The sequence below is a fragment of the Pteropus medius genome, unplaced genomic scaffold (genome assembly GCF_902729225.1).
Source record: "Pteropus medius unplaced genomic scaffold, Ma_sr-lr_union100, whole genome shotgun sequence".
In the NCBI taxonomy this organism is placed as follows: Eukaryota; Metazoa; Chordata; class Mammalia; order Chiroptera; family Pteropodidae; genus Pteropus; species Pteropus medius.
Genome location: NW_024346667.1, coordinates 14,272,107 through 14,296,643, shown reverse-complemented (window position 1 = coordinate 14,296,643; position 24,537 = coordinate 14,272,107). Strand labels below are relative to the sequence as shown.

At 33.4% G+C, this 24,537-nt stretch overlaps 2 protein-coding genes across 15 annotated transcripts in view; one reads left to right on the top strand and one right to left on the bottom strand.

The window, feature by feature from the left end:
• Nucleotides 1-24,537, top strand: part of SAP30 (Sin3A associated protein 30) — a 101,548-nt gene that overhangs the window by 5,986 nt on the left and 71,025 nt on the right. For all 10 annotated transcript variants that reach the window (XR_005655684.1, XM_039876105.1, XM_039876098.1 and 7 more), the window contains exons 4-5: nt 10,292-10,361; nt 23,408-23,495. Coding sequence is in view for 9 of the 10 variants with exons in the window: in XM_039876105.1 (XP_039732039.1) it covers nt 10,292-10,361; nt 23,408-23,495 (158 nt within the window). In the remaining variant the exon portion in view is untranslated. The remainder of the gene's footprint in view (nt 1-10,291; nt 10,362-23,407; nt 23,496-24,537) is intronic.
• SCRG1 (stimulator of chondrogenesis 1) overlaps nt 9,945-24,537 on the bottom strand; it is a 108,744-nt gene continuing 94,151 nt past the window's right edge. For 4 of the 5 annotated variants that reach the window (XM_039876108.1, XM_039876107.1, XM_039876110.1 and 1 more), the window contains 2 exons: nt 12,222-12,477; nt 9,945-10,173 (listed from right to left, as the gene is read on the bottom strand). In XM_039876108.1, the coding sequence (XP_039732042.1) occupies nt 10,119-10,173; nt 12,222-12,477 (311 nt within the window). In that variant the 3' untranslated portion in view covers nt 9,945-10,118. Of the gene's footprint in view, nt 10,174-12,221; nt 12,478-19,881; nt 22,859-24,537 lie in introns of those variants that run through there. The other variant, XM_039876111.1, reaches the window with a different exon arrangement.

Below are 24,537 nucleotides of genomic sequence, written 5' to 3'. Positions count from 1 at the left end.
AATAGTTTAATTTAATGCCTATCTCCTTCCAAGGAAGACGTAATGTGCCAGCAAAGGTAAGCTCAGTGCTAAAAGTTCAAATAAGAACATAGAATTAAAGTTTTAGCTGTTTCTTAAAACTTTGTCTTATAGAAAAGGTATTTTTATGGCATGAATATACAACTTCTGCAATGCCCCTTAACTTTCAGTCGTGTTCTATACTGTTTACATTGCAAATTAAAACTAGTAAGTTGGAGAGATCTAAAAATCTAACAAGATCTTTAAATTTTGATCATACTTAGCTGTTACTTGATTTATTTTATTCCCTTTAATATTTCATTCTTTCTCAGTTTTCTATTGAATATTTTTAACCTCTGCTTTTCCTGAAATTGTATTGCTTACCCAAGTTCTTATAATTACAAATCAAATTTATACCTTGTGACATCTAAACAAAACAGCTTCAGTGAAGTTCTGAGATTGTGGTTTAGATTTTAGGCTGGAAATGGAGGAGACTAATAATGAAGCACAGGATTTCTCAAAGTTGACATTTGTGTCTGATGATTCTTTATTATGAGAGGCTGCCCTGTGTGTTACAGATTTAGCAGCATTACTGGAGTCCACACACTGGTACCAATAGCACTCTGGAGGTATGACAACCAAACATATTGTTCGTCATTGCCAAACATTTCATGGGAGGGCAAAATTACCCCTGGTTAAGAACCACTGATGTAGCTAAATCTAAAGTACTGGTTCATTAGAAAGGTGAGTCTGTTTATAAGTGTTCTGAGTTTGTTGGCATCTAGAAAACATGGTGAACAACAAAACCTTTGTTTTTGCTATCACCATTTAAAGATTTACTTCTTTATTGATATGCAGAAACTATGATAATTGGTATATAGAATCCTCTAACCTGGCTTCCAGGAATCTCTGTAAGAACTTTTATCTTAGCTATATGAAAATGAACCACATAGCAACAAGATGTGGTTTATTTGAAGAAAGCATTACTTCCAAATTTTATATTTTTACCAAAACTTATACAGACAATTTTTTAGTAAAAACTTTACTATAGGCTTACTTTTTCCTATAAAAACACACTCCATTCTTGAGAAAAAAAGCTTGACATTATTTTCTTACATTAAAGTGTATGAGTATAACCTTGGACTAGAAATGTTAGTTTCATATCGCTATTTGCATAAAATATAGCTGGATAAGAAGTGAATACGAATTGGTGTTGATTAGTGAATTTAAATCTTTTTAGAGCGATTTAAAACATGAAAAATTGAGAACCTCATCAAAGCTGGGGAACTCAAGAAACTAATGAAAACGTTAATATTATATAAAATTTTTATTTCTTTGCTGTTGGGTTTTTAAAATTGTGAATTCACTAGAAATCTTTATATCAAAACAAAAAGTCACTGAAAACATCTCTATAAGGGTAGAGGTTACTTTTAATGTCAGAGCATCAGGAGAAGAATCGAAAATTGCCTTTGGGTTAGAAGAAAGAAAACAATGAGTTCAAGAAATAAGTTATTTGGTAATGACCTTTTAGGAAAAGGCTAAAAATTAATACCTGAAATGTATTTATTTAAGGAAACAAGCTCTATTATTTCTACATAATGTCTTTTTTAGGTAAAATTTACATAATACACAACCATTTTAAAGTGTAGAATCTAGTGGTATTTAGTGTATTCACAATGTGTAACCACCAACTCTAATTTCAAAATTTTTCATCACTCTGTAAAAACACTCATAAATAATCACTCCCAATTCCTCTCTTCCCCCATCCCTTGGTATCCTCTAATCTGCTTTCTGTCTCTATGGATTTGCCTATTACATATAATATAGAGGGACTCTTGCACAATACAGGGTAAGAGCACTGACACTCTGCAGTCAAAAATCTGTATATAACTTGATTCTCCAAATACTTAACTACTAATAGCCTGCTGTTGACCAGTAACCTTAGTGATAATATAGTTAATTAACTTATTTTGTATGTTATATGTATTATATACTTTATTTTTATAATAAAATAAGCTAGAGAAAAGGTGCTAAGAAAATCATAAGGAAGAGAATACATTCACAGTATTTATTGAAAGAAATCTATGTTCAAGTGAGCCCACGGAGTTCAAACCAATTTTGTTCAAGTGTCAACTATATTATGTCCTTTTGTGTCTGGGTTTTTTCATTTAGTGTAATATTTTCAAGGTTCATCTAAGTTGAAGCATATATAAGTACTTGGTTATTTTTATAGCTAAACTTTACATACATGTGTGTGAGTATATATATGTGTGTGTATATCACAGATTGTTTCCCATTCATTTATTGCTGGACATTTGGGTTTCCACCTCTGTCTATTATGAATAATGCTGCTATAAACATTCATGTACAAATTTCTTTGTGGACATGTTTCATTTCTCTTGGATATATACCTAGAAGTGGAATCGTTGAGTCACACGGTAATTCTTTTTTTAATGTTTTGAGGAAACTCCAAACTTTACCACAATGGCTGTACTGCTTTACATTCCCACCAGCAATGTACAAGTGTTCCTATTTTTCCAAATCATCAATACTTGTGTTTCCATTTTTTAAAAAATTAAAGCCATTCTACTGGGTGTGAAGTGTTATTTCATTGTGATTTTGATTTGCATTTTCTTAATGACCAATGATTTTGACTCTTCATGTGCTTGTTGGCCACTTGTATATTTTTGAAAAAATGTCTATTCAAGTACTTTATTCATTTTTTATTTTATCATATATTTATTTATTTGTCGTGCTGAGTTGTAGAAGTTCTTTATTCTGGATGTTATTCTGGATGTTAAATCCACATCTGACATACAATTTGCAAATATTTTCTGCCATTCTGTAGATTGCCTTTTCACATTCTTGATAATGATCTTTGATGTACAAGAGTTTTTAGTTTTTATGTAGTCTAACTTGTTTTTCTTTTTGTCGTTATTGCTCATACTTTTGGTGTCAGATCTAAGAATCCATTGCCAAATCTGAGGTTATGAAAATTAACCCCTATGTTTCCTTCTAGGAATTTTATAGTTTTAGATCTTAAGGTCATTGACTCATTTTGAGTCAATTTTTGTATATGGAGTGAGTTAAAGATCCAACTTCATTTTTTTGGCATGTAGTTATTTAGTTCTCCCAGCACCATTTGTTGAAGAGACTATTCCTTCTCTACTGAATGGTTTTGGCACCTTTGTCAAAAATCTTTTTGTCGTAGATGTTTAGGTTTATTTCAGTATTCTCAATTCTATTCTATTGGTCTATATTTCTTTTCTTATGTTAGTACTATACTCTGAACTGCTGTGGCCTTGTATTAAGTTTTAAAATCAGGAAGTCTGAGGCCTCCTACTTTTTTTTTCTTCAATATTGTTTAGGTTATTTGGGCTCCCTTGCAGTTCCATATGAGTTGAATATTGGTTTTTCTCTCTCGGCCAAAAGACCATTAGAATTTTAATGATGATTGTATTGAATCTGTAGATCATTTTAAGATTGCCGTGTTAACAATGTTAAGTATTTTGATCCGTGAACATGGGATATCTTTTCATTTATTTAGGACTTCTTTAATTTCTTTCCATAGTGTTTTATAGTTTCCAGTGTACAAGTCTTTCACCTCTTTGGTTAAATTTATTCCTGATATTTTGTTCTTTTTGATGCTATTGTAAATGGAATTGTTTTCATTTCTTTTTTGGATTTTTCATTGCTACTATATAGAATCACAACTGATTTTTGTATGTTGACCTGACAACTGTTGAATTTGCTTATTAGCTCTATCTAGTAGTATTTTTGTGTATTCTATGAGATTTTCTCTATGTAGAATTATGTTATCTGTAAATAGAGATCATTTTACTCTTTCTTTCCAATTTGAACACCTTTTATTTATTTTCTGGCCTAATTGCTCTGGTTAAGCCTTCCAGTACAATGTTGAATAGAAATGGTGAAAACAACCATCCTTATTCTTTTTTTAGGAGGAGAGCTTTTAGTATGATGTTAATCTTTGAGGATGATGTTAGTTGTGGATTTTTCATAAGTGCTCTTTGTCACATTAAAGACGTTCCCTTCTGTTCCTAGTTTGCTGAGTGTTTTTATCATGAAAGGATGTCAGATTTTGTCAAATATATTTTCTGTAACTATTGAGATGATCATGGTTCCCCCGCCCCCACCACCACCTTTGTTCTGTTAATGTGGTGTGTAACGTCAAATGATTTTCTTATGTTGAGCCACCCTTGCATTCCTGGGATAAATCTTGCTTGGTCATGGTGTTTAATCCTTTTAATGTGCTGTTGGGTTTGGTTTGTTAATATTTTGTTGAAGATTTTTGTGTCTATAATTTTAAGGGGTATTGGGTTAGAAATTTATTATGCTATCTCTGACCCCGGTATCAGGGTAATGATGGCTTCACAGAATGTGTTAGAAGTAGTTCCTCCTCTTTTATTTTTTGGAAAAATTAAAGATGGATTGATGTTAATTTATCTTTAAGCGTTTGATTGAATTAATAGTAAAGCCATCTGATTCAGGATATTTCTTTTTTTTTTAATTTTAATTTTTTAAATTAATTATTTTTTTTATGATGACATTGGTTAACGAAATCTAGTAAGTTTCAGTTGTACACTTTAACAGTAAGGCATATATTATATTTACACTGTGTGTTCATCTCCTATAGTTAGATTTCTTTCTGTCACCACATATTTGACCTCCTTTATCCTGTCTACCTCGCTCCTCCTACGACCCCTTATCCTCTGGTAACCTCTAGTCTACAGTCCATGTCCATGAGTCTCTTTTTGTTCATCCTGTTCATTTGTTGCTTTTACCAGATTATTTCTTTGATGGAAGATTTTTGATTACTGGTTTAATGTCTTCTTGTTATAGTACTGTTGAAATTTTCTGTTTCTTCTTGAGTCAGCTTTGGTAATTTGTGTGTTTCTAGAAATTTGGTCATTTTATCTAAATTATCTAGTTCATTGTCATACCATTGTATGTAGCATTCTCTTATAGTATTTAATTTCTGTAAGGTCACTACTAATGTCCCTGCTTTTAGTTCTAATTGTAGTTATAGTCATGCCCTGCATAATGACATTTCAGTCCACAACAGACTATATATATGACAGTGGTCCCATAAGATTATAATAGAGCTGAAAATTTCCTAATTATGTACAGTACATATACTTGATAATGATAATAAACAACTCTTACTGGTTTATACATTTACTATACTTTTTATTGTTTTTTTTGGAGTGTACTTTTCCTACTTATAAAAGTACAGTAAAACATGGTGCGTTATACTGGCAGACGTCTCATACATTGTTTACCACATCTCTTGATTGCATCATCTCTCTTGTGCTTGATTTAAGCTTGTGTTCTGTATAGTAACACGCTGTACAGGCTTATAGCCTAGGAGCATTAGGCTATACCATATACCTAGGTATGTAATAGGTGATACCATCTATATTTGCATAAGTGAGCTCTGATGTGCGTACAACAACAAAATTGCCTAATGACACATTTCTTAGAATGTGTCCTTATTAAGCAGTGCGTGACTATCTTTTTTTCTTAGTAGTCTAACTAAGGGTTTGTCAATTTTGTTGATCTTTTTTTATTTGGTTTCATTGATTCTATTTTTTTATTCTCCGTCTTTTATCTTTGCTCTAATCTTTATTATTTCCTTCCTTCTGCTGGTTTTGGATTAAATTTGCTCTTTTCCTAGTTTCTTAAGATATAAAGTTTGGTTGCTGATTTGAGAACTTCTATTTTAATGTAAGTGTTTACAGCTATGTAGTTCCCTCTGAGTACTTCTTTTCACCTTATTCAATAAATTTTGGCACATTTTGTTTTTATTTTCACTCATCTTAAGGTATTTTCTAATTTCCCTGTGATTTCTTCTTTGATTCATTGGTTGTTAAGGATGTACTGTTTAATTTCTACATATTTGCAGATATTTCAGTTTTTATTGTGTTAATGATTTCTAGCTTTATTCCACCATGGTTAGAGAAGATAATTTGTATGATTAAAATTTTTCCAAATTTATGGAGAATTGTTTGATGACTAACATGTCTTAAAGCAGGGTTCCCCAATCCCCAGGCCGCTGACTGGTACTAGTCTGTGGCCTGTTAGGAACCGAGCTGCACAGCAGGAGGTGAGTGTCAGGAGAGCAGGCAAAGCTTCATCTGTATTTGCAGCCACTCCCCAGTGCTAGCATCACCACCTCAGCTCTATCTCAGATCATCAGGCATTAGATTCTCATAGGAGCACCAGTCCCTGGTGCCAAAAAGGTTGGTGACCACTGTTCTAGAATGTTCTACATACACTTGAGAAGATTGTGTATTTCGCTTTTGTTGGTTGGAGTGTTATATGTCTCTTAGGTCTAGTAGTTTATAGTGTTGTTCACATCCTCTGTTTCCTTTTTAATCTTCTGTCTAGATGTCTCTTATTTAAGGTAAAGTTTTGAGGTCTCCAACTATTATTCTAGAACTATTTTCTTCCTTCAGGTCTGTCAGTATTTGTTTCATATTTTCTGGCTCTTGTTTGATGCCTATACATTTATAATTTTTATATCTTGTGAACTGAGCCTTTCGAAGTATAAAATGTCTTTCTTTGTGTCTTATAACAATTTTTTATTTAAAATCTATTTTGTCTGATATTAGTGTAACCATCCAGGTCTCTTGGGTACTATTTACATGGATTTATATAAAATTTATATAGCAAAATTCAAATTATGATATCTAGGCAAGTGATGGTGGTTCAAAAATAAATATTTGTGATGTTATTGCTTATTCATTTATAAAGTTAATTAAAATGTCAAGCAACATCTTGCTTATATACTTATTTTTATGTGTAAGTACTGTTTACTCTAGAATTCATTCCTTTAAGATTATGGAATTCCTTATATTTCTTTTTAGCTGAAAGTTGATGCTATGAACTTAATGTGTCATGTCCTAGTTGCATTGATAGTCTATATTGTCTACTATAGTCCTCAAATAATAGTTGTATTAATTGCTACTATATTATCATATGTGAATAGATACATATTATATACATATATGTGTGTGTATGTATTCCCTTTAATGTATACATAATGTATCAAGTCAGTTTTGTACCCATAATACCCAATAGACTTATTTTTTGACTTCTAAACCTCTGGAAATTAGATCACATATACTCTTTTGTTGAAAATTTGCTGTAGACTTGTAAAATTTTTAGAATATATGGGCTACATATATGCCAAACATTTCTCTCGAGGTATACCACTCTACAAAAGTGAGCACATATGGTACTACCATTCTATAGAAGTAAACAGAGAAAGCTAATTCAGTATTGATTTACTATAATTTTCTAATATCAGTTTCTCTTCAAAATCTTTGAGGGAAAATTTTAGGTTTAGGTTGTTAATGCAAAATGATTTATAAATGTATGACTTTGATCATTTTTTCCTTTTGGGAAAATTATTTTAAAGCCTGTAGCCTGTAGTGCTTTACTGATAGGATTATTTACATTTAAAAACACCTGCCACAATATTTTACAAAATGATTTATTATGGAAGGAACTCATGTGTACCTGTTGGCAACTGTAAGGAAGTTATAGTTGCAAAATGATCTGTGAATGTTCTTATCTGTCTTCCTCCAATAGTTGTTGCTCATTTTTTGATTCCCATGTTGCTTCCAATTCTCTAATAATCCTTTAGGATTAATACCTAATCCTAGTAAACAAAAATATTGAAGGAATCCCTATGGATTATGATGAGGAAAAGAGAAATTTTATCAAGAAGACATGAGCTATTAGTATTACTGTCAAATTTGTGCTCAGGACTATAGGATTCAAAGTAAGAACAAGGATATAGAAAATCAAAGAAAAATACAGAAATTATTATTCAGTAAGCATTTAGTATATATGAGCTATCCAAAATGTACAATCATGTGTCTCTTACAAGTAAAGGGTTGCTTTCCTTAAAAAAAAAAAATCAGATTAGTTGATGCCATTAAATAATGTAGTGGTTAAGACTCTAGATGCTAGAGGACAACTGGCCATATTATGGCTCTCCTGCCCTAATAATGTAACTTTAAACAAGCTACTTAATCTCTCCAAACCTTGGCAATTTGGCCATAAAGCAGAGATCATAACAGTATCTACCTAATTAAGTTGTAGACAGTGCTTAGAAGAATAGTAAATTTTTAATAAAAGCTTAGTTGTCTTGTAGTTAAAAGCTATTGAAAAAATAATCTCTTGGTTAATATAATTGAATGAAATTCGGCTTTTAAAAACATACTGACCTAGTCAGAAAATGTTGCATAAGGTAAATTGTGTGAACATTCATGGTTTTACATTTATTTGGTAGTATAAAGAATGTGTGCTTATATAATACATGCATTTGTAAAAGGACATAAGTGAATTTCATATTACAAAGTTATTTCCAGAAAGGAGAGAATTTGATGAAGAATAATCATCATAATCTATACAATTTCATCTATTAAATATTTAGCTTTTTTCAAAGACTATTTTTCTCATTAGGTTTTGATTGCAGTAATAAGAGAACATTTGTTCAAAAGCCATTGTTGCCTCACATATGCCCTCACAGTGATATGTCATTTATAGAGATACTGAATACCACTTTTTCTCCCTTAAAGATAGTGTATACTGAATAGAAAATGAAACAGGTTAGTAATGCTTTATTTACTTATTCTATGCACTGTTCTAGAAAGGATTTAAGAGTTTTATTACTGAGTTAGTCCCATTTTAGTACCAGTTAATTCAGTGAAGAAAAAAGTTTAGTCAAATCATGTGATATTGATAAAACAACAAATTTGATTTTTTAAAACAATTTTATCTCATGCACTTTTGTAGGCAGTCATACTATTTGAAAACATGTTCTTATGTTTGTACAGATTTTAACAGGTACTGAATTCTGACTACCTCAAAATTGTTTGGTCCATCCCAGTTAACACTTATTGAACACTGACTAGATACCAGATACTGTCCTAGATGTGGTCTTCACAAGCAGATTAGGGACCTCTAAGGATCTATTTCAATTAAATAATGTCACTTTTTTTCTCAAAATGATATCTCTTAGATTTACTACAGGCATAGTGCTTCTTAAACTTTTTCCCACAACAATATATAGCACCCTACACCTTCTCTTTTACAGTCTTCACATTTATAAATAATTATTTGTAATTATTACTCTTTTATTAGAATCCAAGTTCCAAGAGGACAAGTACATCTTATTCTTTACTACATCCCCAAATCTTATTAATAGCTGGCACTTAGCAAGCATTTAATAAATTTTTATAGCTTAAAGGACTTTCTGAAATCACCTCTTATGCCCCATGATGGGGACATAGTCCAAAGCTGTCTCCAACAATCAGAAAATATCTTTTAAGGCATCTGTTTTATTTACTTCTAAAATTCACGTGGCTTTAATTTTTATCCATGTGGTTTGTTTTTTTTTTAAATATGTGTTTTGTTATTCTCAAGTTGATACATTGGGCATATATATCATAGTTTTTAAGGGTACGGTTGTGTGTGAGTATAATATATGGGCTTTGGAATTAGGACTTTTTAAATTCTTGCCTTGATTTTTAGCAAATATCTTACATTTCAGTTAGCATCTGAAAAATGGGTTTACGAATAGTTACCTTGGAGATTTTTCTTGTTATTTTTAAGAGAGTAAAATGAAAATGTACTTAAAATTGTTGACATGCATAATATATACTCAAATATTGGTTCCCTTGTCCCTTTTTACTAGAAAACTTCTAGTTTCCCTCCCAAGAACCCCAGTTTATATCTGATTCTTTCAGTTAAGTATTATTAGATGGTCAATAACTAAGAAAATTATCAGTTTTTGAGCCAGGATATGGCTCTTCATCTGGAGGACTGACTTGTTCTACTGAGCATAGTGAACACCTCAGAGGAAAATTTTCTAGCCAAAAATTTTAACCAATGTCAACAATGTCCACAGAGAAAAATTAAATTGAATTAATTTTTATTGCTACTTATTTAACACTTTACTTGTTCTAGACAAGTAAAAATTTATAGAGTCTGTGTTTTATTGTACTAGATCAAAACTAGAATTACAATTACACTGATATAGAGCAGTTTGGAGGAAATTAGGGATGGTGTTCTTCAAAATACAAAGATTCTCAATGATTGCTGCAAGGAATCACAAAAGAGATCTTTGGTCCAAAGAAGACATTTCTGAAAGAAAATAGAACATTAGTTAAATTTAGCTGAAAGCTAAGATATATATTTAGTCTTTTCTGGGATAAAAATGGACAGTGATTTCTAGGATTTCAGATATGACTATTTTTTTTAGGTGAATAAAGTACAAAGAATGAAAAGCATGAGTGAGAGGACTTGCCACAGAAGCCACAAAGACCAAGAAGGTAAACTAATCGATTCTTCTACTTTCCCCCCATTTGCCACTGATATTATGCTATCATTTATTTATTTAAAAAAAAAAAGATTAGGTGATTTAAAAACCTTATAATCATACCAAAAACCTCATTCCTTTGATATAAATGAAATGGGCCATGAAGTTTAAAAGATAAAACACAGGATTAAAAATTTCTCAGAAAGTCAAATAAATACATTTCTACCATTTATAGAGAAGGAGAAATATTAAGCAATTCCATGCTTATTGGAAATATCACATAGGTAATGTATAAAAATGCATGAAATAATATAAAATTGTATATAGAATTATGAATCCTTAGCAATATACTTAGTATATAGTGTATAACATAACTATAGTTAGCACTGCCGTATAGTATATTTGAAATTTGCGAAGAGAGTAAATCCTAAAAGCTCTCATTACAAGGGAAAAAAATTGGTAACTGTGTAAGGTAATAGATGTTAACTATGAACTTTTTAAGGTAATCATTTTGCAATATATGTTTGTCAAGTCATGCCATACACCATAAACTTATACAATGCTGTATGTCAATTATATCTCGATAGCATATAATTAAGATGGGAAATTAAAATTTGTGTTTATAGGCAGAAAAAAAAAGAAATATGCTTAGCAAAGTAAATTCATTGCTACTGGGAAAAAGACGACTCAAAATCAGATAGAAATTACTTTCATATATCCATACTATTCTGGTCCATTAGCACAGCTAATCACAAAAGTATATTGTAAAATAAATACAAGTACATTTCTATAAATTGTATTCAAGCCTTACAGTTACAAAAAAGAAAACATGGTATTTTAGTATTGGACAGTATTTCATTTATGTAGTCTGGGAAAAATTAAGTCATTCTGTGGAGTCAGTTAACTCAAGTTGTTGATATCATCATTTAGTACTGTGTTTTTCAAACTTTATCATGCATCAGAATCATATAGAGACATTTAAGCCATAATTGCTATGCCTCACCTCCAGCATTCCTGATTTAGTAGCTCTGGTCTGGGGGCCAATGATAGATTGCATTTTTAACAAGAACTCTGGTGACATTGATGCTGCTCTTCTGGGAAGCACATATTAAAAACCAACTGGGTTGGTAGAAAAAAAATATCTGGTCCAAATCAGACCTGAATTCTAGAGTCAGTGCTGATATTAACTAGTTAGGTGGGATAGTGCTGCTCAGTTTACTTCTCTGTGCCTTTTCTTGATAAGGTGGTTATATCTGCCTCATAGGTTTCTTAGAAAAATGAAAATATTATGACATGTTAAAAGTAATTAGAAAAAATGAATTTTATTATGAAATAGCCAAGCTCATAGTATTTGAAAGATTCTTCAGTAACCAGGGGAAGATGATTTTAAAATCAAGAGCTAAAAATGTTTATTGATTTGTCTACTAATGTATTATACTTAAAATATGTCTACTTTCCAAATTAGTGGATAACTTTTATTTAGTCCATTTCAGGTTAACTCAGAGCTAGAAATTTTTTCTTTGACCATTACCAACCTTTCGTCCAGTTAATTACTTGACCTTGTTCACTGGACTCTTATCTAAAGACTTTTATTAGTTTCATATTGATTTAAAGTATCAACCTTGAAGTTGACCTCTGCTGTTTTGTGTTATAAATAGGGAATTTAGAATTTAATAGATTGGAGTCTTATTAATTTTCTTGATTTCATTTAGTTTTATTGAAATCTGTCAAACTCTTTCTTAAAGGAAAACATTCAGTTTCATACACAATGGTGATGATTCTACAAAATAGCTGAGATTTGAAAAGGTGTCTTAAAAAAGAATTGTTATGCATATATTTCATAGCAATATATTTTATGATTGTATTTCCTTACTTTGGGCAGCAGAACAATTCCCTGAAGTTGCAGTAACAGATCATCTCACATCCTTTCCCCTTCCAGAAATGTTCGTGGACATTTACATCAATCTTTGTCAGGTCAGCTACTCCTTCTGGAAGGTTGTGACAGTTGTGATCTTTTACTGTCTTTCTGTAGCAAGAGAGGCGATTTGTAGGCATGGTTTGGACTCCCAGCAGCAAAGTTAGCCCAACGGTGACAGCAAGTACTATAAATTTCATTTTGGCTTTTGTCTCTGAGATAGAAAAAAAATCCAAAATGCATCAGTTTTTTTTTTTTTAGATGAAATTCATCCAAACATAAAGTTCTGTAGCATTCTGATAAACTCTTAGATAGAAATAGGGGTTGATCTTGTGTTTCTCCAAGTGTAGTTTTAAGATCGTTTACAATAAAAATCACTTAGAATATTTGATAAAAATTAAATACCTGGGCTCCACAAAGAAATAGTGCATGGGAAATGCTGGGGGAGGATGTGGTGGTAAGATCCATAATTTGCATTTTTAAGTACCCAAAGTAATTTTTTTTGTATATTTATTTTTGTATATTAGTAGAGAAAAACTGCTTTGTAAGGTGGCAAAACTCTTGTAAATTTCTAGAACAAATAGCATCATTAAGTCTAGTGGTTCTTGACTTTGCCTATATTAACAACATTGTCAAAGAACTTGGGTCCCACCCTGACATTGACAAAAGGTATTCTGTAGATATATTTAAAGTTCAATTAAGTTTTAAAAACCTTCCATAATTATTTTTGGGACCTATTTTTGTTACAAATTTTTAGTCATGTTGTGAACTTTTATTTCTTCAGATTACTTCGTTTTAGCATCAGTTGAAAACAAAGGCTTGAATTCTCCCTAATAAACATATAGCCTATTCTTACACACCTACCATGATGGGAAACTCATTATTGACTAAGTCAACATATCCCACTGATATAGTTCTAATGTTTCCCTTACTGTAAAATATTTTTCTGTAGCTACTATCCATGAAGTTTGAACTCTTGGAGTTGTACCAAACAAGTCTAATTCTCTTCCCAGAGATAACTCTTTAAATGTAGTATTTACATACAACTATGGAATATTAATCATCTATTTAATCAGGCTTCTCTGTGTTTCATATTAGGCATGAAAAGAATGGGGCTATTTTAGTAAAAGAAGACTAGTAAGATAGTGGAAGAACTAGAATCAGAATCTGCAGCCATTCAGATTTCATCTTGTTGACAGATGCCAAAGTGTCTTTCTTACTGTGAATTATTAAAAAGAGGGGCAGACAGATATGTTTATTGTACTTTGAAAGAAAACAGTATTGTCGAAAGGAAATTTTAATATGAAGTTCTCAGTGATTAGATACATCTGCGAAGGCAGCAGATTGAGGGAAATTATAGGTCTCACCTCACTTGCTTCCCATCTCGTAGGGCTCACTGTCCTTCCTTAAAATCAGTGTTTTGGCCAAGGTCGTTTCATGTATTTTGTCTAGTTTTGTTGTTGTTGTTGTTTCAAGGGAATGGATAAACCTGGTTCTTGTTACTCCATTTTGGGGCAGAAGCAAAGCTTTTTATATCATTCTTACTATTTGTAGCTATTTGGGAAGGAATATGAAGGTTAGATACCCAAATCTTATAAAGTCTAAAAATGAACTGTGTGGTATGCTGGTAATTTTAATACGTAAGCCAAATTCTCAGAACTATGTTTCTCCCTTCTTCTACTTCTTTTCCTCAGTTGAATTATAGTTACTCTGACTCCCATCTCTTGAATAGGGTAAGTAGCTATTGGGTCCCAAAATACAACAAAGACCCATTATGGTTTACATAAGGAGCCATTTAGGCTGACCTTCCTACTTCTGGAATGAGTCTTGTATATTTTCTTCTAGATGAAAGAAGCTGTTGAAATATAGCCTAGAATCATTCTCTTATCTTCAGCCCAAATCATCATATACTTCCTCAGATGACTTAGAATCCTTTCGCCCATACCAAGACCAAACTGGCAAGGGTATTCAGGAGAAAAGCAGCCACTATTGGGAAAGTGACAGAGTCAGAGAATAGCATTGATGTGGGGTTCACTGATAAAGTAATTATGTGAGAGAGAGGAAAACAGGAGCGAATACTAAAGGAATTAAGGAAAATATCAATCAATGGCTAAATCTATCCCCCCTTCCAATAACTCCAGTTTCTTTGAGCAACAGCTGCAGTCACCGTAATGGCCTCCATAGCAATCTGGCTTCCCATTACCTCTCTGAAATCATCTACCTTTTCTTTTATTCATTCTGTTCCAGCTATTCCTCAAAATATCAGATATATTTTTGCTTTAGGGCCTTTGCAGTCGTTATTTCCTCTGCTTGGAAAGCTCTTCCACCAGGTATCTGAATGTCTAACTCCCCTACTTTCTTCATGTCTTTGTTCATTTTATTCTTCCATAAGACCCACCCCATTCTCCTATTTAAAATTATATCTCCCCTCACATATTCTCAATCTGCCTTATTTGCTCTGCTTTTCAATGGCATTTATGAACCTCTAATTTATTTTAAAATATTCTTATTATGTTTCCCCAGACTTTAAGCTCCAGGGAGGCAGTATTTTGTCTGATGTGTATCCCAAACATCTGAAACAGTGCTTGGTACATTAGTGAAAGAATAGATACTACATCCTAATCTCTAAATACTTATAGTCAGAGAAAGAGGAGTTTCTCAGATTGCTAAACTCAATATCTAGTTTCAGAGAACTATTTATTACTGAAAGAGGTTAGTGAGCTATTAAATCCTTAAATTTGCATGTCAGCAGATACTACTGTTTTAATTTAATTGTATTTTTTTATATACATAAATAGTCTGACTATAAAATGTATTTCCCAATTTCTATTTTGTTTCCTTTTTTGCGGGGGTCACAACTAGCATTTATTCTGAGAGAAAGCTGTAAATTCTTTTTAATCTTTTTTCCTAATCGGTTTGAAGAATTTTTTTATTGTTTTAGGTCTTTGGCATTTTTTATATCTTACAGCTTTGATTTTCCTAGTTTTTTATTATGCAGTGATGTCATTCTTATTTTTGGTAATCTAGTTTATTTGTCTAATTTTTATGGCTTTGGATAAAGTTATACATTTAGCCAACTTGGGCTCATTACCCTTATTATATTTCCTGCATATAGGTATAGTTTGTTCCTGAGCTTGTTTCGTGATTATTAACTGAATTTTCTTCCCATTAGATGATTCTAATTAAAGCCATAAGCCTGATTAGATCTTTTTTAAGAAATATTTTTTCTCAAAAATGTAATAATACCCAATGCAAAACATGAGGGATATAGAAAAGTATAGATAGAATAAAATTCAACTAGAGCTTCAGTGAAGAGAGAACTGCTGTTAACATTTTGATGTGTTTCTTTTATGGTATGCATAAGTGAGGATGCTAAGAAGGACAAATCGAGATGGCCAGTGACAGGACACTGGGAAACTCTAACATTTATGGACTAGGTGGAAGATTAATCAGAGAAAGAGATTATAAGCCAGTGAAGAAGATTAAGAAGGAAGTACAGGGTCATAAGATAATAACAAAAGGAGGAAAGGTAAAAGAATGGAAGCCTGAGACACATTTGGACAAACTCATCTTGAAGACTGATCTTGACTCATGTTTATTCCTCAGAGTGTTTCCATTAGACTCTGCTACATAAAAGCAGATGAATTCAAAATCCACATACTAGCACTCTCTGACCTTTTCTACAGTCCTGTGTCTCTGATATACATGATATCGCCACTCAGACAATTATATTTGATATTGTTAAAATATAAGGTTGCCAGATAAGATATGAGATACCTAGTTAAATTTGAATTTTAGATAAACAATGAATACTTTTTAGTATAAATATGTCACAAATACTACATAGTTTATACTTCTTGACTTAATCTTGATTAATTATATTTTGTTAGAAAATAGTCCATATCGCCCATTTAAAAAAATACTGCAATAAAGATGTATAGAGTATTTCCTTGTAACTAAAAAGAAATCTTTCTTCCTCCATTAGAGTCTTTCTATATGCTGCCCTCTCTGCCAGAAATGCTTTTTACTTGACTGGCTTCTTCTCAACTTTCAAGTCTCAGTTTAAATGCTATTTCTTCAAAGTCTTTTCTAAACCAGCCAATCTGAAGTAGTTTCAACCTGATTCTTTCATAGTGTTCTATTCTTTTCCCTAATAATATTTATCACAATTTAAATTGTATATTTGTGAGTTTACTCATTTTATGTCTAGCATTCCCATTCAACAGAAAGCTCCATGAGGGCAGGCTATTTTGTTCACCACCACATACCCAGTGGTTAATACAATGCTTGGCCCATATTTTTAGTATTAAACGAATGCTTCTCTGAAAACACACGTTTAATCCTGAGCAAGAGCCTACAGAGGTTTCATGTTATCTAAAAGAATGAACTTCTTAGGACTAATCCTCAGGTCTTTCTTCCACTTTCCCGTCACATGTATCATTCACTACCGCTGAGCTAATAGACAGTCAGACCAGTCACCTCCTCAGTCCTTCACATGTGTCTCTGCCTTGTTCCCTCTCATCTCTTCCCTTTTGTTAAATTCTGACCAAACCATCAATTAAGGACAAATTTCAAACTCTTATGTTCTAAGAAGCCTTGATCCAGGCCATACCATTCTTAATAGCTCCCTTGCTCTTTGTTCCCATGGTACTTATGTATGATCTGTACTACAAGAACTGTGAATTTGACTAAGTAATGCCTTGTCATTGTCAACATTTTTCATAAGCCAGCAAGCAATATGGAGAATATGGCTACAGTTGGGAGTGGGAAACGCACTGAAAGCCATTTGGCCATTTAGTGATGGTCATTTGTGAATTTACCTAGAACCAGGAAGGAGGATTGAGGAAAATTACAAAGGGCCTTATAGGACATGATAAGGACTTTAGATTTTATTAAGTATATTGGGAAACCATTGGAAGATTTTGATAGAATAACACATGATCTGATTTATGTCTTTTGAAACATCAGATGTGTTGTGGTGAGATAAAATTGGAAGTAGAAGAGGCTATCAGTGGAAGTTGATGGAAGATATGATGCAGTAGGGAAAGAGTCAAGGATTACTCTTAGGTTTTGACCTTAATGCTTTTGATATTTATTGAGCTGAGAAAGAATTGGATGCAGTCAATTTGGGGGGAATTCAAGAGAAAATCTTGGGATTAAGTTTGAGATGTATACTAGGCATCCAAGTGAAGATGCGGAATAGACAGTTGAATATGAATCTGAAGGTCAGAGCTAGAAATACAAATTTGAGAGTCATCAGGATATTTATTGATAGTATTTGTAGCTATGGGACTGGCAATATAGTAGTAAGGATAGATTGAGAAGAGAAGAGGCAAAGGACTGAGGTCTAGAGTGAGCCAACATTCAAAGGACTGGAAGAGGAGATTGCCAGCATCATAAAGGCAAGGACTGTAACTTCTACTTTTTTTTTTTTCATCTCTCAAAGAGCCTGCTTCAATGCTGGGCTCACAGTATGTGTTCAAAAAACATTCACTGAGGAAATGAAAAATAAATTGCTGGAAAAGTGGGTATGTTGCCATACCATGCACCTCTTATGACTATGTTCATGCCAGAGCATAAAACAGTGTTTCTGTCACAGTCTCAGTCACATACTACGATGGAAAGTTCCACACCCGGCAGTACTTACTGGTTTTTTTTTTTTTTTTTAACACTTTAGAAATTACATGTTTGAACTGAAGTCTTCTCTTCTTCCTTTACTTAAGTGTAGATAATTAGCTTTAACTCTTATTTAGCAAGTGGAAAATGTCTGAACTAGTTTGTTCCTGTGATACATTGGTTAGTTTCTTTTTCATTAGAAGACATCAACCTTAATCCTTGACGATCAATCAAGACTATATATTTTCAAGTTCCAACAAGATGAAATGACGTGGGCAAATTTGAAGCAAATTGCTCTATTTTTTTTTTTTTCTCTTTCAGTTGACATGCATGCACTTAAAATTCCTATGGAGTACATCCAAATTACAAAAGAAAACAAAGCTAAAAACTGAATATCTGAAGGAATAAGCAAGAGATCTACAGATAGTTATTCATTGGTTTTGTTTTTAGATTCACTTTTATGTAATTAATATTGTGCCTAATTTATACCATTCATATCCTAATAGTGGCATGATATTTAAAAGATCAAAGCAGAGGATACAGAATTATGGGTAAGATATTTCCAATTAAGCAATGAATCATTGCCACCATCATATAGGTAGGGAATTGAAAATCTTGATTGTGTGAGGGTATTTGGCACTACCAAGCTTTTGAATAGTTGGAGTTAAATGGAGACTTAAAAAGAAAAATCATCCCATTTAATGGCCAAAGCTAACAGAGCTACATAGTTTAAGTGTTGAGACATTTATGGTGCAGTGCTCATGTAGGCACATGATGTCAGTTCTAGGAACTGATATGAAAAGAAATGGAATGAAACAGAGTTGATGAATTAGAAAGGGCAGTTCATTTTCAGATTTCTTTCAAAACACAGCGAGAGAAGCAAAAGCTGCAAAAGCAAATGAAAATTTGCCCAGAACTTGACATTTGAAACATCAAAATTACAGTTGGAAGAGATTAAAATTGCTGTCCAGTCTGTAATGTTTTCCATCATCTTTCTTGGAGGATGAAAATCACTGTTATTTTTAAAATTCTCTCTTTCTTATTAACCGTGTGAGAAGAAGTTTGTGTTAGAATGACTGAATCCTGAAGTGAAACTTCTTAAAGTGTATATTAAAGGAATTGAAGTGATATTAGAAAGTGGGTAAGCCTTTCAAATAACATTAAAACAGACATGATCAGCCCAAATATCCAAGAGACCTTCATCAGTGAAAAACCAAAGTCTGCATCCTCTCTGAGGGTGATCTGCCCTCAGGCCTGTCAGAGAATGCTAGAAGATGATATTAATATTCAGTCTTGCATTATTCTAATGGTTTTTCTGACCACAATAGATCATCATGGAGAAAAAGACCAGCATTTGGGAGAGCTCTTCACAGACTGTGTAACTTAGTTAAGGAATTTAAAAGAGGAATTTTTATAAGGCCCCTTTATCTCAGCAGCTCAGCAGTACAGATACTGCACTGTGTTTCATGGTGGGGACACCAAGGATGAATTCAATGAATTCCTTATTTGTATCGCACATTTATACTAGTTTCTTTTTAGGAATCAGGGTTTTTAAAAAAGCAAAAAAACATTAGCTTTCTTAGACATTGCAGTTAACTTCATGTAGAGAAGGTATTATAGAGATATAGCTACTACATTTAAAAAATTACATACTTCATCATCCTCACCTAGTATTGAGAGGTAGCATAATAAAGTCTTATTATGTCGGACTAGATTCAGAGTGGATGTGTGCATTAATAAGAAATAACAGAGAGGAAGCTGCCTCTTTTTAAAACTTTGGTTAAGTGACTTTCCCAGTTAAGGAATGTACAGTTCCTATTCTCCTTTGATCTGATTCTTTTCCTTTATCCTTTATCCTAAGAAGCATCTTCTTTTTCAAAGTACATCCATCATCTCTTTCTCTTATGACTGAACACATAAATACATTTGCTCTAATCTATAACAGTAGTTTAGGATAGAATAAATGACATAAAAAGATTTTTAAGAAAAAAACATTACATACCCTTTTCTTCTTTCCTTTTGGTCTTCTTGGCAGAAGAATCTTTTAAAATGCTCCAACTCACTGGGTGAGTTTGGGCAAAAGGAGAAGAGAGGAGGTGCTGGAAGGAGGTTCTTCACAAATGAACCTTTGTCTGCCTTGTCTCTCTCCTGGAATTGACATACCTGCTGCTCCAGCCAAGACGGGCGGGGCGGGGGGAGGGAGGGACGCTAGAAGTAGACTGGGCCGCAGGAACTGGCTGCCTTGGGTACTTACAAACCAGGCGAGGACTAACTAAACAGCTTCTTTACAGAGAAAAATAACGAGTCTATACAAGAATGTCAGGGAGGCAGACTTGGAGTAATAAAATATAAAACCCAAGGGATTTGAAAAGAACACAGAGAGAGTGGTTTTTACCTTAAGAGAAATGCATGTGTGTGAGAGAGACAGAGACACACTGAGACAGAAAGGTAGGAACAGAGAGACAGAGCTAGGGAGAGGGAAGGAGGGAGAGGAAGAAGAGGAGAAATGGCTCATATGACTTAGGAAAATAGCTGAGCACCTCTTCTTCTTTCAGTTTCTTTATATTTTTTCACCAAGTTTTCCTCACCATCTAGATCTCTTAGTATATCACATTTTGGTTGAATGTATATTCCAACTATCCAGCTCCCCACCCAAAGAGTCATGACTAGCCAATGGAAAACAAAAAATAGAATGAGTAGAAAAGAAATTTATTCCATGTCTCAGAAATAAAGGCACAAAAGGAATTTCACTCTGTGTTGAGCAAACTATACTGGAAGTGTGACACCTTCTAACAATCCTTCAGTTCTTAGGTTTTTTGTTGTTTTTATTTATTTATTTATTTTTTGAGTTCAATTTGGAGTAGTGTTGCTGAAACTGGAAATATTATAATAGAAAAGGGATTTTCTAGATAGAGAATGAAAGGAAGACCGTTGTAGGTTGTATTAACGAAGGTATGAAGGTGAAAGAAAGGATAACAAGTTTGGGGATTACAGGTAGTTTTGTGTCCTGGAACTAGGAATGGTGGAAGATAAAATTAGAGGGATAAAGAGAGATAAGTTGATGAAGTACTTCATATGCTATGCTAAAATTTTTGGATTTTACCCTAAAGGTGAATGGAAAGATGATGGAAAATATTTAAAAGGATGACCCCCTGACTGCAGTGTGAAAAAGGATGGTGTGGGAAGAAAAGGACTAGAGACAGGCAAAGAGCAGCCCTTGCAGTAATGCAGGAGAGGAGATAGGAAGCAAAACCGAAAAGATTTGGTGACTAATTAAGTTTTTAAGTTCAGGTTAGAGGTAGTTGAGAGAAGGGTAGTAGACTTTACTAAATTTCAAAGACTTGGCCCCTTGCTTGGATGATGCTGTTCATCTCGGAGGAAGAATACAAAAAGAAGAGCAGTTTGGGCTGAGGCAGGAGTGGGGAGATAGAAGTGAATTAGTTCGTGAATGTTGAATTTAAGGAGCCCTAGATGCAATTAGGAATGTTGAATAGGCAGTTGGTTAAATGGACTTGCAGCTCAGAAAAGTAGTATGGGCTAGAGAATTAGAGTTTATCAACTCATCAACTAAATATCAACTAAGTAACTAATCAAGTTATTCAACTAAATAACAGTGGAAGCCATGGTTGTACTACTTAGAAATTACTGAGCACTTACTGTGTGCCAGGTACTTCACGTGTCTCAACTCATTCACTTCTCCTTATGACCCCATGAAGTAGATATTATTATTAGTCCCACTTTATAAGTGAGCAAACCTCAGAGGTGATAGGTAACCTCCCAAGATCACAAACACACACACACACACACATGGCCGGAAAGTGATGAGACTCCGGAAAGTGGTTCTAGTGTCTAGGCTCTTCATCATTGTGACTCTTAGAATGGATTACAGAGTGAGAAGAGAATAGAGCTAAGATCAGAATCTTAGGGAGCATTGGCTGTGCTAGAGCAAGTGGCACAGAATTCAAGAAAAGAGGTGAGAGGCATACGTGCAATCGATTCCACATTTCCTTTGCTTATTTATAAATCAGTTTCCTGTGATATTTACTAAATAAAGATTATGCCACAGATAGGGTTAATTTATTTGTATAACTTAAATGTGTAGAAATATGTGAGTTTGAGGGGGAAAATGGAGACTCTTCAGCCTTCACTCTATCTTAAGAGCTATCCATCTTACTTACTCCACATTGATTTAGGCCAGAAGTATGGTGCCAAAACAAATCGGCTTTCCTGTGGATGGATTCTCTCTTTCCCTCTTGTTTTACCATTATTTTCCTGTATGTCTAATTCTTTTTTTGTTTCCTTTGTTTCACTGCTTATTTTGTTTCCTTGTATTTAATCCATAGCTGTTCAAAATAGTGGATCATTTTTATATTCAGCAATATTCAAATCCCTACTATATACTTGGCACTGTGTTTCTTGCATGAGTGCTTCAAGTGGTACACAACAGCTCTATGGTAACCGTCCAGTGCCTCTGGATCATATTCTTAATAGCTTAGAAAAGAGTTCCCCTAAAAGTACATTTGGATCTTATCTTGGCCTCCCAGCTCCTTGTATTTCAGACATTTACTTTTGCTCGCTGGGCTTCCCATCATTTTAAGGGAGAATTGTTGAACACTGTTAAATTTAAAAATGCCTGCTGCTCTTCATCCTGATAGCCATTACACAGAGTTGCCCATTTGAGAAGCAGTTGAATTGCAAACCAAGGCCTGCAGTTGGAGAGGCTGCCCTTGTGCCTGTTAATTTGGGGCTCAAATCTGAAACCACTATTTGTTTTCCTGTATATGAAAACTTGAGCATTTTGTTTTGTTTTCTCTCCTGATGGCTTGTTACTCAGACCTCTTGTTGAACCCTGCTTTATGTTGCTCTGGAGACCAGCTGTCTCTTTGAGACAGCCTCTGGAGCCCCCTAAAATAAACCTTTTATATAGGGTAGGTAAGGCCATTCAGATATTCTGTCCAGATTGCTAGAAAATATTTTCATTTGATACTTTCTCTCTCTCTCTTTCTCTCTCTCTCTCTATACATATATATATATATATATATATATATATATATATATATATATATATATATATATACACACACACACACACACACACACACACGTGTATGTGTATGTTTTATTTATATAGGTATATGTTATCATTCTAATGTCTGATCAGGTTTGTTACAAATAGAAAATCCCCACAAATTAGTGATAGAACCAATTCATGAGTAGAGAAACATTTGATATAGAACTTAAGCAATTATGTTAAAAGTATTCGTATTAAATTTGAAAAACGAGCTGATTGGTATTTCCTAAAAAAACAAACAAACAATAACAACAACAAAATTCTTCCAATCAGATGAATTTTCAGGAGATGTCTTAGGTATAAATAACTTTAGATGTTGGACATCTTAAGCTTGTGAAAAAATGAGAACACGTACACTCTTCCTCTGATTTCCACCTGGGAGCTCATGCATATGACCTGATTTAGAATCTGTGACTCCTCTGTTCTGCAACTGACCACTTTCTCTCATTTGCCTCAGGCTTAAATCCTTCTGGAGTCATTGAGAGTGGCAGTGTGGGGAGAAGCAGCAGCTGGTTTCAACCTTCACTCATTCCTCCCTGTTTTATGTGAGTATCCTTGACAAAAGGAGTTTTTGATAATTACTCTAATTGAACACTAATTCACAGTATGTTTGTTAAAATAATGAGCTACAGACAAAATTACCTTTTAAAATTCCTTTAAAATCAGTTTAAAAGAAACAATTAACCTGTTTTATTAACTTAATTATTTTTGAACTCAGTAGAAGAGTATACTTTTTGATTAAAATTATTTAAAGTTTCTCTTGAGATTTCCTCTGAACTTGAAACATTTGTGCTGAGAGTGGTTTTTTCAACCTCTATCACCCAAACTTAGCTTCTTGCCACTGAAGTGAAACTTATGAAAATAGACTCTATGGAGGAGTCTAAAACGAGGCTCTTCAGGGGAGAGCAGAATTAACAAGGAGCTGTTGTGTAAGATGTTGAGCTGATGCTGCTACAACTACTGGAAGAGCACTGCTTCCTAGAGGCATTGATTTTAAATGCAGTTTCAAAGGTATAAGGTACTTGGGAACTGCTAAGGTTCCCAAACAGACAGCCTTGTCTGTAATGACAACTGTGGGAGAGTCTTCTTGCTCAGAAATGTTTAGTCAGAATAACAAACACAAGACCTCTTTCACCTGGGAACAAAGAGGAAAGCGCCCAATGGTACTGCTGGACCTTTTCACAGCTTTTATACAGAGAGGTGAACACCCTGAGTAACATGATCTTTAAATGTGATAGAAATAAAGTCAGAAAAATGAACATCAGGAGAGAAGCGTGTTAAGGAAAACTATCTTGTTTTAGGAGCCTATGGAAGATTTAGAATGAACGATATGTTAATGTGAAAATAAACTTTAGTAGGAAAAGAAGCCAAGAAAGAAAGGAATTTGAAAACAACCCCTTTAGAAAAAGAGGCATTAGACTGTCAATAAAAAGAATCATAGCCCAGAACCCAATGATAATTTCGTGGTTTATCAAACCTAGAAAGATCAAAAGATCGATTAAGTGTGCCAATGTGTATTCTTTAATAGAACCTGAGTTATTGGCCTAAGCTTCCCAGAATTGTTTCACAGGTACAAGCATCTGGTTG